Below are 17,387 nucleotides of genomic sequence, written 5' to 3' on the forward strand. Positions count from 1 at the left end.
AGCCTGCTTGGGATTCTCTCTCTTTATCTCTCAAAATAAATAAATAACTTGAAAAAAAATTCTGATTTTGTTGTTCATGGAGATAGTGCTTTGCGAAATATCCCCGGTGTTTTCCTTATCTTTTGAAAGTACAATCCTTCATTTTCCATTCTTAGGCTTGATTATGTCTTTTGGCTTGATGGCCACCAAGATGTGAACCCAGTTTTAAGATTACAATATAAATGTGATTGCATGAGTATTATATTATGGTAGCAAAACTATCTTCCCACATTGTGTGAAGTCCTATGTGTTGTAACCTCCTTCCATTCCCTCCTTGTTTCACATCAACTGAAATTGATATATGTATCACTATGCTTGCTTTTAACATGGCTTCTTAAGGGTAGGTATTGAGTGAGTACCTGGGGCATTAGGATGGTTGGAATCCCTGTTAGGAGATACATCTGTAGCAAGTGAGGGAGGCAGGCATAAGACAAGGGTGAAGCTTCCCCACAGTATGGCTATACCTGAGGCCCTGGGCATGCCATGGAAAACTGGGGGAAAAGGGAAGGTCTTTGTATCTAGTCAGTGGCTACAGAATTCCCCTGAAAGGGGCATAAAATCAGATTCAGCAGCCCAGTGTACATCCCATAGAAAATGCGGGTGTGAGTCATCATCAGCAGGTAGGTATTGTGGCCTTAATTGGGAACCTGTATTGAATACCAATATATCCACTCCACAGACAATCCAATATTACAATAGATAATGTAATATATGCAGAGCTCCCTGAAGGAATTTACATAGAAAACTATTATGGGGTGAATATTATTTTCCTTATTTTAAAATCTGAGTTACTTAAAGGTGACATTGATTAAATGGTATATGACATGTCATGCTCCACATGTGTGGAAGAGCTAGAATTTGAAGAAATGAATATCTAATTCACATGTCCTTTTGACCACTATGTTGTGTAATAAGTATTCATTGTTAATACTATGCACTAAATGAAATGATAATCTAATCAGCCCAACTCCATTGACAGATATGACAGATGTTATAGGACAATAGGTCAATCAAAAGACACTGTGGGCTGGTATGGGGTCAACAGTAACTTGTCTCTCTTACTTCTGTCTGGTCCTACATCTGTGTCCATTCATTTTCTACCTGTTGTGAGTAGGATGATGAGTTAAAACCAGAGATAAAGTCATAATCCTTGTTTTCAAAAGACATATTCAGGGGTAATTAATCTTAAAGAAAACATATAAGTCACATTATCACATAGAAATGGGTCAAGATAGGGGCTCCTGGGTGGCTCAGTTGGTTGAGCGTCCAACTTCAGCTCAGTTCATGGTCTCTCAGTTCATGAGCTTGAGCCCTGCATCAGGCTCTGTGCTAAGAAACAGCTAAGAGCCTGGAGCCTGCTTTGGATTCTGTATCTCCCTCTCTCTCTCCCCCTCCCCTGCTCATGCTCTGCCTCTCTCTGTCTTTCAAAAATAAATGTTAAAAAAAAAAGACATGGGTCAAGGTCTAGCTGGAGCCATTGGGAGTCAAAATCACTTTTAGTTCTGTGTTTGCTAGAGATAGAAACAATTGAATGTCAATTTCAATGTTCTTTAAAATCATTATAGTGTTGGTAAAATGGTATATTTAACAAAAATTGATGTCTACATCATACTGAATGTTATTTTGTTATTTTGTACATTTAATAGAAAGATCAACTGTGTGGAAATAGGTTCTACTTATGTAAATGGGTTAGAAAAAAGCTTAAGGAAGAAAACCGCCACCACAGGGTTAAAGTGCCTAAGGTTAGCTAGCAAGATATTGTGATGGAATCACGAGTAACTTGTTCTATCACCTGCAGGAAATTACTTTCCATTTAACGCCAAAATACTATTGTACTTTGATCATAAACTCCACTTGCCCCCCAGACCCTTTGCTTCTTACACATACAAGTTAAAGATTACTGTCTGATTGTTTTCTCCACATTCACACGTGTAAGATCTTGTTTTCTTCATGTTTACCACGTGGCTAATATCTTGTGAGCTCAATAAATACAGAGATGAAACCCCTGTTCAGGGCTTTTGCCTCCTCCCAGACATTAGCCTCTCTCATATTCAATTCTCTGTCCACTCTCTTACTGGACAAGAGAGAACTCCTGATTCAAAGTCTGTGACAATCAACCACCTGATTAAACAACAATTAGGAAAATGATATATTGTTTGTTTCTATTGGTAAAATGTTTAATTACAGAAATTTATTTGCAGTTAGCAGGGATGAACTTCATTAACAGCTCCATGTAGTTTTCCTGGTCCATGCTATAACAAAAACATTTCTAATTTCTGAGATGATTCCTTCAAGCATATTACCCTTCAGTGTATCACAGTTTTTGAACAACATAGAAAAAAAGTAAATAATCAACAACACATGTAACATTGGCTCTTTTAATGCCACAACACAATGGCCTAGAGTCCCTCTTAAAAGAAACTGAGAATCAAATTGTGTTTAACTTAAAACATGTTAAATGTACTTCCATCAAAGATGGAGACTCTGACATGTTCCACCTGGCATACTCCATGCAAGGAATGCAAGGTTGGAATATGCCAGCCTTTAGAGAATGGTGATGGATTCACATCACGAGATGTCTCAGAAAACTGACAGCCCGAGATTCACCACAGTGAAGCCCTGCCTTTGGAACTCATGTCTCTTTCAGCTATCATTTCATGAATCTTATCCACCTCCTTGCCTGAATGGAAACCAAACACTAATTTTCTTAACTGGAACTGCTAAACTTTTCCTCTTCTCTGTTTTTCAGGGTCAGTCTGTGGACATGATAAACTCCTTGTCCTTGGGATATTTCTCTCCCTGTTAACACACTTGGGGCACCTGAGTGGCTTAGTTGGTTAAGGGTTTGACTTTGGCTCAGGTTGTGGTCTCATGGCTCACTGCTGTCAGTGTGGGACCCCTTTGGATCCTCTATCACTCTCCCTTTCTGTCCATCCCTAGTTCAAGCTCTCTCTCTCTCTCTCCCAAAAATAAAATAAACACACACACACACACACACACACACACATAGATACATATACACACATATACGTATATACATATTTTTTAAGTTTCATGATAAAAAGATATTGAATAAATTCCCCCCTCATTGAGATGATTTACTAAACTACTGACTACTCCCTCAACTACTGACTATATGATAAACTACTGACTACAAGAACCATAGTTTTTCTTCCTGCTGGAATTCTTGTCCCCAGCCATGTGCCCAATCCATCTTTCTTCTCATGATCCAATTTCTCTCACTTATTCTTATAGCCATACTTTTGGCTTTGTTGTCACCTAAAACTAAATCTTATCTTAAATTACTATTTTAAGCCAGTAAACTTTCATGTGTCTCTTCCTATCAATCCATATAACACAAATAGTCCTATAATAAATAACACAGTTCTATAAAACAACCCTGCTTTTTTTTTTTTAACTCTGGAATTCTAGTCATTATTTGCTTCACTTCCCTACTATATGTTGATATGTCTTCTTAACAGTCTGAGACTCAAAAGTGCATTCTGTCCTTGCATTTATTCCCAACTCTATCCACAGACCTAAGTCTCAACCCAAAATGAACACTGTCTTTCACTGTATGAGCCTGAGCACTAACAGCTGAGTGGTCTTTTTAAAAAAAAAATTAATTTATTTAAATTCAAGTTAGTCAACACAGTGCAGTATTGGTTTCAGGAGTAGAAGCCAGTGATCCATCTCTTACCTATAATACCCAGTGCTCATCCCAACAAGTGCTCTCCTTAATACCCATCACCCATTTAACCCACCCACCCACCCACCTCTAGCAACCCTCCCTTTGTTCTGTGTATTTAAGACTCTCTTATGGTTTGCCTCCATCTCTGTTTTTATCTTATCTTTCCTTACCTTCCCTTACATTCATGTGTTGAGTTTCTCAAATTCTACATATGAGTGAAATCATATAGTTGTAATTCTCTGACTGACTTATTTCACTTAGCACGATACACTCTAGTTCCATCCATGTTGTTGAGAATGCAATATTTCATTATTTTTGATCACTGTGTGTGTGTGTATACATATATCTATCTATCTATCTATATATATATATATATATATATATATCACATCTTCTTTATCCCTTCATCAGTTAATAAATGGGTAGAAGACATGAATAAACACTTTTCCAAAGGAGACATCAGATGACCCACAGACACATGGACAGATGCTCAGCATAACTTATCATCAGGGAAATACAAATCAAAACCATGATGAGATACCACCTGATAGCTGAGTGGTCTTAAAGCTGTGGGCAAGACCAGCAGCTTAGTTTCACAATATATCAGTGTTATCCTATTTCAACCAGGCACTCCTTTTGCACCCAATTTCACCTGTCTTCAGACACCTATCAATTCCATTAAAAAAAATGAATTTGGTGGGGCACCTGGGTGGCTCAGTTAGTTGAGCGTCCGACTTTGGCTCAGGTCATGATCTCACAGTTGGTGAGTTCGAGCCCCACATCAGGCTTTGTGCTGACAGCTTGGAGCCTGCTTCAGATTCTGTGTTCCCCCTCTCTCTTCACCCCACACCTGCTTGTGCTCTGTCTCTCTCTGTCTTTCAAAAATGAATAAACATAAAAAAATTTAAAAAATGAATTTGGAATGCCATTGCCACTTTCTTCAAACCTAAAGGAGAGCAGTTGACCTTATCTCAGAAACACAAGCCATGTAAGTCCTCAGGTGAGAGTGTGTACAAGTCCCAACTATTTCTCTGAATGCCCATCAGATTACAATATCCTCTCCCTTCAGCCTTTCACAGTAAATATTTTTTTTTCCTATTGAATGTTGATTTGAATAACATTTGCCTCAAATCGTTCTCTTTTCAACTTTGGACTGTCAGTTATTACTTCTATGTCCATTCTTCAAACTTTTGCTCACTAATGGATTCTTACTAGAAGTGTTCAAACCTACTCAGATGTTAAAATCTTACATCTTGCAAAATTGCAGTGATCCCTCCAATATAGACACTTTTATCTCAGTCTTTCATAGTTTCATTTCTCAGGGTAATTGTTTGCATACACACAATTGCCTTCCTTTCCTTGCAATCTACTCCCAGTGAAAAGAAGCTTCCATTTCCAGGAACAACAGCAACTTCTGAGTTGGGAACTTCCATGTAACCTCTTAATCCTTACCTTCTATGCTCACCACCTCCTCCTTCCAAAACATTTTCTTCCCTTAGAAGAGTCTACACAGGGGCGCCTGGGTGGCTCAGTCGGTTGGGCGTCCGACTTCGGCTCAGGTCATGATCTCCCGGTCCGTGAGTTCGAGCCCCGCGTCAGGCTCTGCTGACAGCTCAGAGCCTGGAGCCTGTTTCAGATTCTATGTCTCCCTCTCTCTCTGACCCTCCCCCGTTCATGCTCTGTCTCTCTCTGTCTCAAAAATAAATAAACTTAAAAAAATTAAAAAAAAAAAGAGTCTACACAGCCACCTTACAAATATCTTTCCATCTCTATGGCTGTTCCTTCTTGGTTCACCTTTAGGTACTTCTACTCCACTTAAAATTTGTGATTTGTAATTCCTCCATGCTCTATCATTTTCAAATATGATCTATATGTTTTTAAAAAACCTCCAAATTTTGGCTTTCATTCAGGCTACTCCTCTGAGCTCCAGTTTCAGGCATCCAAACGTCCACTTGGCATCAAGTTTTGAAATCTCTCATATATGGTCAATAATCTTTTGGAAAGACATACACAGAGCCAGGTACCTATCAAGTTTAAAATTAGAAGAAGCTTTTGGATGGAATATCAAGAAACAAATATCTTACCTTTCAGATGTCCATCACTGATCAATATATTATGTGCCTTATATTTAAGCAGACTTCTGTTATCTATCCAAAAGCTCAGAACAATGATAATTCCCTTCCTATATCACCCATTTCCTGTTCTATCTCAGATTCCAATGCCTCCTTTTCCTTTCATTCAACATTTGAAACAGTTGGATCTGATAACGACTAACAACAGTCCTCACAGGTCAAATTCTGGGAGAAGAAGAAATGAAGGCTGGAAGAAAGAGGGTAAAAAGAATGAAAAACATGCGGTGAGAAGAAATTTCATGATTAAAGGGTCAAAGTACACTTACTCTTAAAGCTTGGGGGTAGATGTGGAACATATGAATCTGTGAAGAGACTTCAAAATGGCCCCACTGCAAGAAATTAGTGAATGAGTCCAGAATTTTCACTCCTAACCTCACCATCTGGGAGGATTTTCCTGTGCTGAGTTGCATAATCAAACCTAAAATCAAGCCAAGCTCCTCTCTCATGTGGACTACTGCTATGGCTCCAACAATTCTTGATTTCTTTCACTCTTTTCTCTAAATGGCATTGAGATTTGCAAATGTAAAATATATAATGTCATATCCTATTTGATACCCTTTGATAATCATTTTCTTGGTGTAAAATCTAAAAACCCTAATAGGGCTTTTAATGACCTACAGGGACTAGCTCTTGCCTTTCTCTACAAACTTATCTCCTTCCATCCTCAAGTCTGCAGGCTTCTTCTCCTGACATTCATACCACGCTCTCTGCCTGAGCTACTACTTCCATTCTTTTCTCCTCACCCTTAAAGTGTAGGTTAAAGTACAATATAAACTTAGAAACTTCTCCTAACCCTCTATGCTGATTCAGACCTTATTGTTCCATGTAGATGCATTATCTTACACTTTGTTTCACAGCAAACATCACAAATAGTTATAAGTCAATTATTCCTTTTATAAGTCATTACATCTCTCTCTCCTTCAAAAGTAAAGGCTCCACTAAGGCAAAACCTTCCTTGGCCATTTCTTTACCATTATGTCCCAGGGGAATTCAGGCTGAAGCAGGGGATTGGCTAGATAGAGTCCTTGAACATATTTGTGGAATTAATGAATGAAATAGTAGGCAGGATTACTAGAGGTCTTCTAAATATTGGCTGAATAAAAGAAATTTTGGGGGCACCTGGGTTTCTCAGTGGATTAAGCATCTGACTCTTGATTTCAGCTCAGGTCATGACCTCACAGTTCTTGAGATGGAGCCCTCCCACCCCCGTCAGGCCCTGTGGTGACAGTACACAACCTACCTGGGATTATCTTTCCCTCTCTCTCTCTCTCTCTTCCCTTCCCCAACTCTCAAAATGAATAAACAAACAAAAAAGAAACGTTGACCTCTCTTCTCTTCTTTTCCTTTCCCTTTCCTTCCTTTTTTTCCCTCTCTCCCTGTTTGCTTGTATGCTTGCTTCCTTTGTCTCTTTGTTTCTTTCTTTCTTCTCTCTCTGTCTCTCTTTGTTTTGTCTTTCTCTCCTCCTCCTCCTCCACCTGTCCCTCTGCCTCCACCTATGCCTCCCTCCCTCTGTCTTCCTCCTTCCCTTCCTTCCTTCCTTTCATAGAATTTTATTAAACACAAAAAATATGTAAAGTCTAAGTTACTGTAAATAAATCTTTGGCACTTCAAAATTCTTTCTTTGTTCTTTCACTAGGAGATGATTTAAGTCAATGATCATTATATACCTTCATTCATTTATTCCAATAAATATATTTTATTAAATAGGTGCAGGCTGAATGTGGGGCTTTAACTCATGACACTGAGATAAAGACCTGAGCTGAAATCAAGAGTCAGATGCTTAACCCACTGAACCACACACAAGTCCCATTCCACAAACATTTAAGAAGCACCAATAGCACCAGGAACTGAATTTATAAGGCCAATCTAACAATGCTTAAAAGATGTATAACATGCTGCATTCATGAGGAATATTACTGAAAAATCCGAAAGTAATGTTTGAAATCATCATGTCCTGGAACTGTACAATTAGATTCTCATTAGAAGATGAAAGAACATGTCAAAGGACAAAATTCCCCCCAAAACGATTTGATAGAGTCAATTTATTTTCTGAGCAATTGTTGGCAAGGGGACATGAAAAAACTTTCATTATGGCTTGTGGAATTTAACATAGTGGCAAGGGTCACATTCAAGTTTGAAGTCTCTGAACCTTTCACTCATGTATTCCCAAACTTAATCTATGGCATGTTCTGTGCTAATTTTCCTTACCTAATAAAGGAACTGCCCTTCACTTTTCCTCCATAGATATCACACCTTTTTCTCATGACTTTTCTAACAGCCTCTTTGAATTCTTGATTCCTCAAGCTGTAGATAATAGGGTTCAGAAGTGGAGTGACCACAGTGTAGAAGACAGAAATAATCTTGTTGATTTCAGGTGACAGGTGGTCATTGGGGCAGACATACATGGAAATCATGGTGCCATAGTAGATAGTGACAACAGCCAAATGGGAGCCACATGTGGAAAAGGTCTTCTTCCGGCCAGAGCCTGAAGGAATTCTCAATATGGTAGACACAATGAAAACATAGGATACAAGTGTGAGAAAAAAGCAAATGCACAACACTGCAATTGACAGAATAAAGATGACCATCCTGGTGATATACACACTGGAACATGAGAGCTGCATGAGGGGAGGGAGGTCACAGAAGAAATGATTGATCCGGTTAGGCCCACAGAAATCCAACTTGGAAATCATTAGGGAGGGCAGAAGCCCTGTGCCAACACCTGTCAACCAGGAGATTGCCACTAACTTGGTGCAGATCTCAGGACTCATCAGGGAAAAGTAGTGGAGTGGGCTGTAGATGGCCAGATATCGGTCATAGGCCATCATGGCCAGAAGGAAACACTCAGTAGCTCCAAAGAACACAAAGAAGTAAAGCTGTGCCATACAGGTGGAGAAGGAGATGACTTGTCCATGGGAGAACAGGTTGGCTAGGAGAAGGGGCACAATAGTGAATGTATAGCAGATCTCCAGAAAGGAGAGGTGTTTGAGAAATATGTACATAGGCAAGTGGAGTCGCTGGTCCTGGCTCACCACTGTAATAATGACAACATTCCCTGTTACTGTGAGAAAGTAGATGAACAAGAAGATGGCAAAGAGTAGTGTCTGCCATTCAAGAAGGTTCTGGAATCCTAAAAGCTGAAACTCAGTGACACTGGACACATTTAGAGGCATCATTACCTGTGGAAGGGAAAATATTTTGGAAAACCACTTTACACAAATCATGCAAATATTTGCAGCTATTGATGTTTAGAGCTTCAGAGATGATTAAAAGTAGTTCAGAACTTTATATACAACACTTTGTTGGGAAAAATGCATAATTTCATCTTGATTTTATGCAAAAATATTTTTCATATCACAAGTTGAACGTGGATGATAGATCTTGGAAAGAACCTCAGCAAATTCCATGCATTGTGTTTTCTGAAATTTAGAAGTCTCTGGTCCAAAGATTAAAAAAAATAACAACAATAATAATAAAACTACAATAACAAAACAAAATGAAAAAAATCTCTGATGGACATCAAACTTGGAAACTAAGAATAGCAACAACAACATTTTTTTAAAGCAGGTACATATGGAAGCAATGGTTTTCTTTTCTCACCTATGGGTTTTGTCTGATAAAGAAGTCAGACAAAGCATATCTCCTATGACATCTTGGGGAAATTTATCCATTCTCCTCACAAAGAGTATTTATGGATGCCTTGCTCTCTCTGTCTCTCTCTGTCTCTCTGTGTGCACATGTATGTGTGTGTGTGTGTGTGTGTTTGTGTGTGTGTGCACGTGCGTGTAAAGCTTTGTGCTGAGCTAACCTGCATGTCCACTGTTGTCCTTTCTTGCCCAGGTGGATACAATGCTCAGCCACTGTAATCACTCTTTGTTATATTCATTTAACGTGTCACTTTTCTTTACTTTCCTTTTCTTCATTGTCAGGGCTAGTCCTGGTTAAAGGCAACATCCACCTGCCATACATGAGCTTCCATGCAATAAAGGAAATGAGAGACAACACATAATGTTGCTATTTCAAAATTCATAACCAATAACTCCAGTGTGTCTCTAGTGCCATGGAACAATGAGTGCACACTTCCTGCATCTATTTACTCTTCCATTCTCCTCAGTGACTGTTTCATATGTGTTTTTCTCTTTTCGAACTTTCAACACTTCCTTGTCTATCTATGCCTTTGGCAAAGTTCTGAAGAGAACACTAAAATCCTCCAATGGGAATATCCAAATGCTCAGACCACTAAATTCCCCAACCTCCTTTTGTTCCTCTGTGTCTGTTTCCTACGACTTACTCCAAATAAGAGGGCCACTTCTTCTCACCTGGATTCTTTGATAGTCTCCTTATAGCCCTCTGTATCCATCTGCCCTGGTTCAGGAAATTCTCAATAAAGCAGCCAGAATGAGACTTTGAAACACAGTGCAGAGTGTGTCACTCCTCCACTCAAAGCCAACAGTGGCACTCAGCCTCCAGAGTGTCATGGGAACATATGGTCCTGTGAATCATTCCTGACAAGTGAATAAAATAACATGGCCAACCGATTTATCCACACATCAGGAATCAATTGTTCTGTCAATTCAGTGTTGTTTTAGTTTACTAGTTTTGCTGTCTTCTGTTTCCTCCTTACATACTTGAGCAAAATCTTTAGGAAGATTATCTTCATTTGACCAGGAAAAATTCATATAGAATGAAAACGATACTGTAACAAAATCTATGCACTTGTTATCAGACACAATACTGGATGTGTCTTATACATCTTGAACTATACAATATGTGATTACTTAAAGCCTAAGAAATAAAAGCCAAAGACTTCACAGTGTATGAGACCCTACTTGTCTCCTCCCATCTCCTCTGCAATCTCTTTGTATACTTTTTCCCATTCTGCTTCCAGAATTCCAGCTCCCTCAGTATTGTTCAAACAACATGGGTCCTTTTTTTTTTTTTTGAGAGAGCATGAACCAGGGAGAGGGGCAGAGGGAGAGAGAGAATACCAATCAGTCTGCACACTAAGTGCAGAACCCAACACAGGGTTCAATCTCACGACTGGGATCATGACCTGAGATCAAATCAAGAGTGTGATGCTCAACTGACTGAGCCACCTAGGTGCCCCAAATAGCATAAGTCTTGACTCCCTTTCTATTCAACATATTCAGTTTTTTGGGACATTATACCTGTATATTTCTAAGTGGCTTATATCCTTTCAGTCTGCTCAGATATCACCAATTCCATGACACCTTCTCTAAGCCATTCTGGGAGCTTAGGACATCAATTCAAGATTCAAATGCTAGAAGTACCTTAATTATACTGAAGTAAAAAATATTTAAAAATATAAAATAAAACAAATAAAAATGAAAAGGTCTGCCTCCCAAAATGCTGAGTCCACTTTAGCAGCCAGTATAAGCTTAGATGTAATTCCGTAGCTCTTTTTGAAACTATATGAAAATAAACATTAAAAAATGTTATTGTTGTGGGGCGCCTGAGTGGCTCAGTCAGTTAAGCATCTGACTTCCGCTCAAGTCATGATCTCACAGCTTATGAGTTTGATCCTCACACCAGGCTCTGTGCTGACAGCTCAGCTCATAGCTTGGAGCCTGCTTTGGATTCTGAGTCTCCCTCTTTCTCTGCCTGTCCCCTGCTCACACTCTCTCTCTTTCAAAAATAAATAAACGTTAAAAAATAATTTTAAAAATGTTATTATTGCAATCTTGCCTAGGACCAACTAAATGGCCTTTGACTCCCTAAGAATTCTTTCTTGATTACTTTCTGTTACTACAGATTTATATGCTAGGCAATTGAGGTAAAATCATTTACTTAGTTTTTACATCAGCAAAGGCTCCAACTGCCTTGGTAGTGAGGAATAATTTATTGAAGTCTATAATTTTAGAATTCAACATCAACAACCAAAGCAAACACTACAATAGCGTTTATGTCACGTGACACTAAAGTATACACCATGTTGATTTCCATCTGAAAACCTTTGTGCCTGTCTACACGAACCTCCCTTACCTGTCTTTCTTCCCAACGTGGAGAGCCCTAATGAGCCACTGCTCCACAACCTGCCTTGCCCTCCTCATACCCAAATGTGGGCTTTCCTCCTGCAAGTTGGAATTTGCCATGTCCTCTGCTGGGGTTTGATGCTGGGTGAAGCAGGCTTTTCCTCTCAATAACTGGGTATCTTGGGGACCTGACCCTTCTGAGAATCCTGGTCCCCAGATATTTTTCTGTAATTTGTTGATCAAGTTAGTAAACAACGGAATGAATCTTCTGAGATTCAACTCTGCCCACTGAGGCTTGGATATCTATAATACATTCAGGATAGATGAATTTTTACATTCTTTTGGAGTTTTTTTTTAATTAGAATTTGTCTCAGAAATTGAATCAAACAAGAATTCTTTGCTAAAATATTGCAAGCAGGCAAATGGTGAATCACCTATCCTGAGAATTGGACATTTGACAGTCACTTTTTGTTGAGTGGCATTTTGCCATCATATTTTAATTGCAATTACAACTAAATGAAAAGCAAAAACATAATTTATGATTGAAATTTAATTAATTCATGCAACAAAAGCAGTCAGTACCCAAGCTTAATCTAAATGTGACTCTGTCAGTTTAACAACAACAACAAAAAAAATGCAGTATCTGAGTTTGTCTGAGAGGTTGTCTTAGTTTGGGTTTTGGAAGATGGAATTGGAACGGAAAAGGTTTTCAATCTGCCTGTGGCATAGCAAGACTAAAAACAAAACAAAAGATGTGCCAAATATATACAATGGAATATGAGTTGGTGATCAAAAAGAATGACATCTTGCCATTTGCAACAATGTGGGTGTAACTAGAGTGTATCATGCTAAGCGAAATAAGTCAGAGAAAGACAGATATTATATGATTTCACTTGTATGTGGAATTTAAGAAACACAACAGATGAAAATAGGGGAAGGGAAGGAAAAATAAGATAAAAACAGAAAGGGAGGTAAATCATAAAAGACTCTTAAATACAGAGAACAATCTGAGAGGGTTCTTGGAGGGGAGGTTGGGGGGGATGGGTTAAATGGTTAATGGGTATTAAGGGGGGTACTTGCTGGGATGAGCACTGGGTTTTATATGTAAGTGATGAATCGCTGAATTCTACTCCTGAAGCCAATAGTATACTGTATGTTGCCTAACTTGAATTTAAATAAATTAATACAAAATATAAAGTCATACAAAGTAAAAAAAAAAACACTAAACAAAAACTAAAATAAAACAATAACAAGCAACACACACACACACATAAATCCAAGTGTATGAAAGGCATTATAATCTGATGCATTGATATGTTATTTAATTAACATATATTTTTAATTTTTAATTTGTTTTAATATTATTTATTTTTGAGAGAGAGAGAGAGAGAGAGCAAGTGGGGGAGGGGCAGAGAGAAAAGGGGACAGAATCTGAAGCAGGCTCCAGGGTCCGAGCAGTCAGCACAGAGCCCCATGCAGGGCTAGAACTCATGAACTGTGAGATCATGACCTAAGCATAAGTTGGATGCTCAACTGAATGAGCCACCCAGGTGCCCCAATATAACTTTTTTTTTAAATAATATGATTCATGTGTATAGTTTTCAGAAAACTTGGAAATAGATGTAGACAAAAGTATCAGTAAATTTATTTTGGTGTGATGCACATATATGGATGTTTATTTTTAAGTCAACATCTTTCTTAATATGTAGTAAATTACAGTAAAAATAATTTTAAATGAGAAACTGTGGTGAAATAAAATGCATAGCAAATTGCCTTGGGATGATCCTTCGGATGTATTGTATACCATACTATCAGAAGCTATGGTGCTCACAGGTAATAAAATATTATGAAGAATATCCAGGTTACTTGGGGGTTGGCTTTATAGTACTGTCTTCCAGAGTTATCTACCTGATGTCTTACCTTCCAAACTTTGTGTGTGTGTGTGTGTGTGTGTGTGTGTGTGTTCTACATATGGGTAATACAGTTGGGTCAGTACTGTATAGCCTATATCCTGGCTGTTTTTATAGCTAATTTTATATAGTCTGTATATCTTGGCATTTTTGACACTACTTTTACAACTAATTTCCATAATAGCTGTTTTATAGTGCTATTAAATTTGGGAAAACAAAGTTAAGCACCATTTATAAATGACATAGTCTTACGTGAGGTGGGTTTTTCATATCCCCCCCATCCCCTGCCTTTCTTAAGTAAGCTCCATGCTGTGCATGGAGCCCAATGCAGGACTCAAACCTACAACCTTGAGGATAAAGACCTGAGCCAAGGTCACAAGTAAGACGCTTAACACACTCAGCCACCCAGTCACCCCTGGGCTTTTCATATCTAATCTCAAATCCAGATTTTTAATTCCTGTATGTTTGCAGAAAAAAGAAAAAAGACATGATAGAGTCTTCAAAGCAGATATATACTTTGACAGTTTTCACTAGTACTTTTATCTATACACCTCAGCCACGGCTCTACTCATGGAGATGGAAGAGTGTCCATTCCTACAAAGATCATCACTGCCAATGCATGAGGGACAGCCAGCCAGAGGGCGCATGGAACATGAGCAATATATATATATATATATATATATACCTACTACCAGAAAGTGTCAGGCTTCACAAATCAGCCTGGCTGCCTAGTGAGAGCGAACCATGGGAGATAGGGGGCACCAGGAAGCTTCTTTCTATCATTTAAGCATGTTGTGACAGCGTGGGTGTCTCTTCTCTGTCAAGAGAAGATATTAGAGCACAGGTGGATAGACATTGCCTCTATGACTAAGGTGGATAATGAGAATTAAAAACATATCATGAAATATATAAATTGCAAGCTATGGTGTACATTTGTAGGTTTCAAATGATATTAATGACATAAACACTTAAAAACCTACAAATGTGTACCTTAAGAACTTAATTTAATTTTTTTTAATGTTTTATTTATTTTTGAGAGAGAGACAGACCACGAGAGGAGGAGGAGCAGAGAGAGAGGGAGCCACAAAATCTGAAACAGGCTCCGAGCTCTGAGCTGTCAGCACAGAGCCGGATGCAGGGCTTGAGCTCAGGAACCATGAGATCATGACCCCAGCTGAAGTCAGACTTAACCAATTGAGCCGCCCAGGCACCCCAATAACTTAATTTTTGAGGTCTCTTTCTGTTTCTCTCCTTCACTGGGTCATCTTTCCCTCACTACTGCTGGCCCTCAGTTATCTTGGGTATTCTATCCAGTAGCTTTTATTTCCCAGAAGCATCATGGCTTCTGATAGTGCAATACACAATCTATCCTAACAAATGTTTATGATGGCCATTTGCTCTGTATTTTATTTCATAGTGCAGGAAGAATTCTGTTATTGATTTCTTATTTCAAAAATTATAAGCTTATTTTAACTAAAGTTTATTGCATATTAATTAACAATATTGTTGCCTTAAAAATAAATATCCATTTCTATCAAAACAAATTTACAGATAATTTTAAATATTCAAAGTTTCATCCAGAATAACATTTTAAAATTCCTCTTTTATATTTCCCAGTAAAGTTGATATTTTAGAGTTTTTTTCATTGACATATGATTGATTTGTTTATCAATGCACAGAGAAATTTGAAATTCAGTAATTATCACTTTGATATGAAGGATTATGTGAAAATTATAGATATTAAATAGTAACCAATATATATTCATACAGATATAGATAAAAACGGATGCTTAGAACTAACCAAATGTTACTAAAAATCCTTTCAAATGTTTCAAAAATCCTTTCAAATTAAAAAAATTGGTAATATTCCATTGTATTAACAACGTAATTTCAATGTAAAATGAAAAATAATCATTCTTTTATTATATAATAGAACCAATATTTCTTGACCATTTGTTTAATTTGAGTCATGGTGCTTTATATGTATTACTTCATCTCACATTAACAATAGGTCTACATATTGGGCACCAATCTACAAGTAAGAAAGCTAAGGCCTAGAAATAAGTGATTCAATCAAGGTAACTGAGCTCAAGGACACTACGAAACCATAAATTCCAACTAGAATGTCTGGATATAGAGGCCATGTTGGAACAGAGTTCTTTCCTGCTTCTCTAGGTATAGAGTGATAGAGCCTTGTCTTATGAAATATACTTGTTTACAAAATAAGGAAGGAGAGGCAAGTATGTGTAAATCAATAGACGACTCACATTTAACCATGGAGACAGACAGCTTCATTTGCAGCCTTCCTGGAACCCACTGCCTTTACTTTTGAGGGTATTCTTGAGAAACTCCTAGACAATATGGTACGTGCTCAATGGTGAAAGTTGTGAGGTTTTACAATTATGGAATGAAAAAGAAGTGGGAGTATCTCATCTGATTTGAAGAATATAAACATGGATGATTTTATAGGAGGTATTAAATAGTTTTATAAGAGAAGTTAAAACGACTCTATTTCATCTTAAAAGTAGAGATGCCATTAACAGATAGTGCCTTTAGCAAAATATATTTTCATTCAATAAAAACAAGGACATTCTAAAACTCAGGGTTGATATTGTTCAAACTCAGGAAATATCATCACTTGCCTAGGTATTATACAGGGAAACAATTATTGAATAGAGAGAATAGATATCCAAGTGTTTTGAAAAATGTGATTCTATGATATCATAGACAAAAGTTTTTTTTTTTTAATTAAATTAGGGGCATAGTTTTCTGACAACATCTAAATTCAACTTTATCAGTATGATACTGCCTTTGTAGAACTACAGAAATGAGGGGGATTTTCCAGAATGCATTCATCACAGACCTTTATTTCTAAAGTGGAGTCACCACCTCCCTAAAATCCCATTCTAATCCCGTAACATTGTTTATCTTTTATAGGGGCTTGAAGAATGAAGGATGGAGACAGAATTCTCAGTCCATCAATTTAAATTATTTACAGAGTTATTTTCAAATCTGTTTAACTTTTTTTTTGTAAAATAACAATGAGAATTATCCAAACATTATATCTCATTGCTTGTTGCATTCTGTACATATTCATATAATGTGGTTAGTCCATTATAGGTATAAGGGATGCTTTGTGCTATATTTGCAATACAGTGATTGATGATGTTGTATTTTTTAGAAATCCCTAATATCCAAGGACAAACTTGGGCAATGTGTTTTTTTTAATAATTTACAGCTACTCTCTAGATTCAAGTAACTGAAAAAAGCTGATGAAATAATTGAAGCAACCAGCCAAAAGCCAGTACTGACGTCAATAATTATTCTTTTCAAGACAGCCATGTTTTAAAATGAGCAGATAATGTGTTATTATCTTGATAAACCTTCCAGCACATAATGATGAAGAAAACGTTGGCTTCTGAACATCTCCATGTTGAACAGACTATAGAGACAAGGAAATTCAGAACAATTACCCCTGCATGGAACTGAACAGATTATGTCCCCAAAGATTTTCACTTTCCTTACTTTCTCTCAGGTGTATTATATGACTGGGGAGTGAGGGTTTTAGACAAGACTTGTTGAGTGTGTATTAGATGCCAGGCCCTCCAAGCACAAAAACCCA

General features: G+C 37.7%; 1 protein-coding gene across 1 annotated transcript; it reads right to left on the reverse strand.

Moving 5' to 3' along the window:
- Nucleotides 1-8,070: 8,070 nt before the first annotated feature.
- Nucleotides 8,071-9,038, reverse strand: LOC125935128 (olfactory receptor 11L1-like). Its single transcript, XM_049648827.1, is given in 2 exon segments — nucleotides 8,071-8,111; nucleotides 8,114-9,038. Coding segments are annotated over 2 exon segments (966 nt in total).
- Nucleotides 9,039-17,387: the final 8,349 nt, after the last annotated feature.

The sequence above is a fragment of the Panthera uncia genome (assembly GCF_023721935.1).
Source record: "Panthera uncia isolate 11264 chromosome A1 unlocalized genomic scaffold, Puncia_PCG_1.0 HiC_scaffold_17, whole genome shotgun sequence".
In the NCBI taxonomy this organism is placed as follows: domain Eukaryota; kingdom Metazoa; phylum Chordata; class Mammalia; order Carnivora; family Felidae; genus Panthera; species Panthera uncia.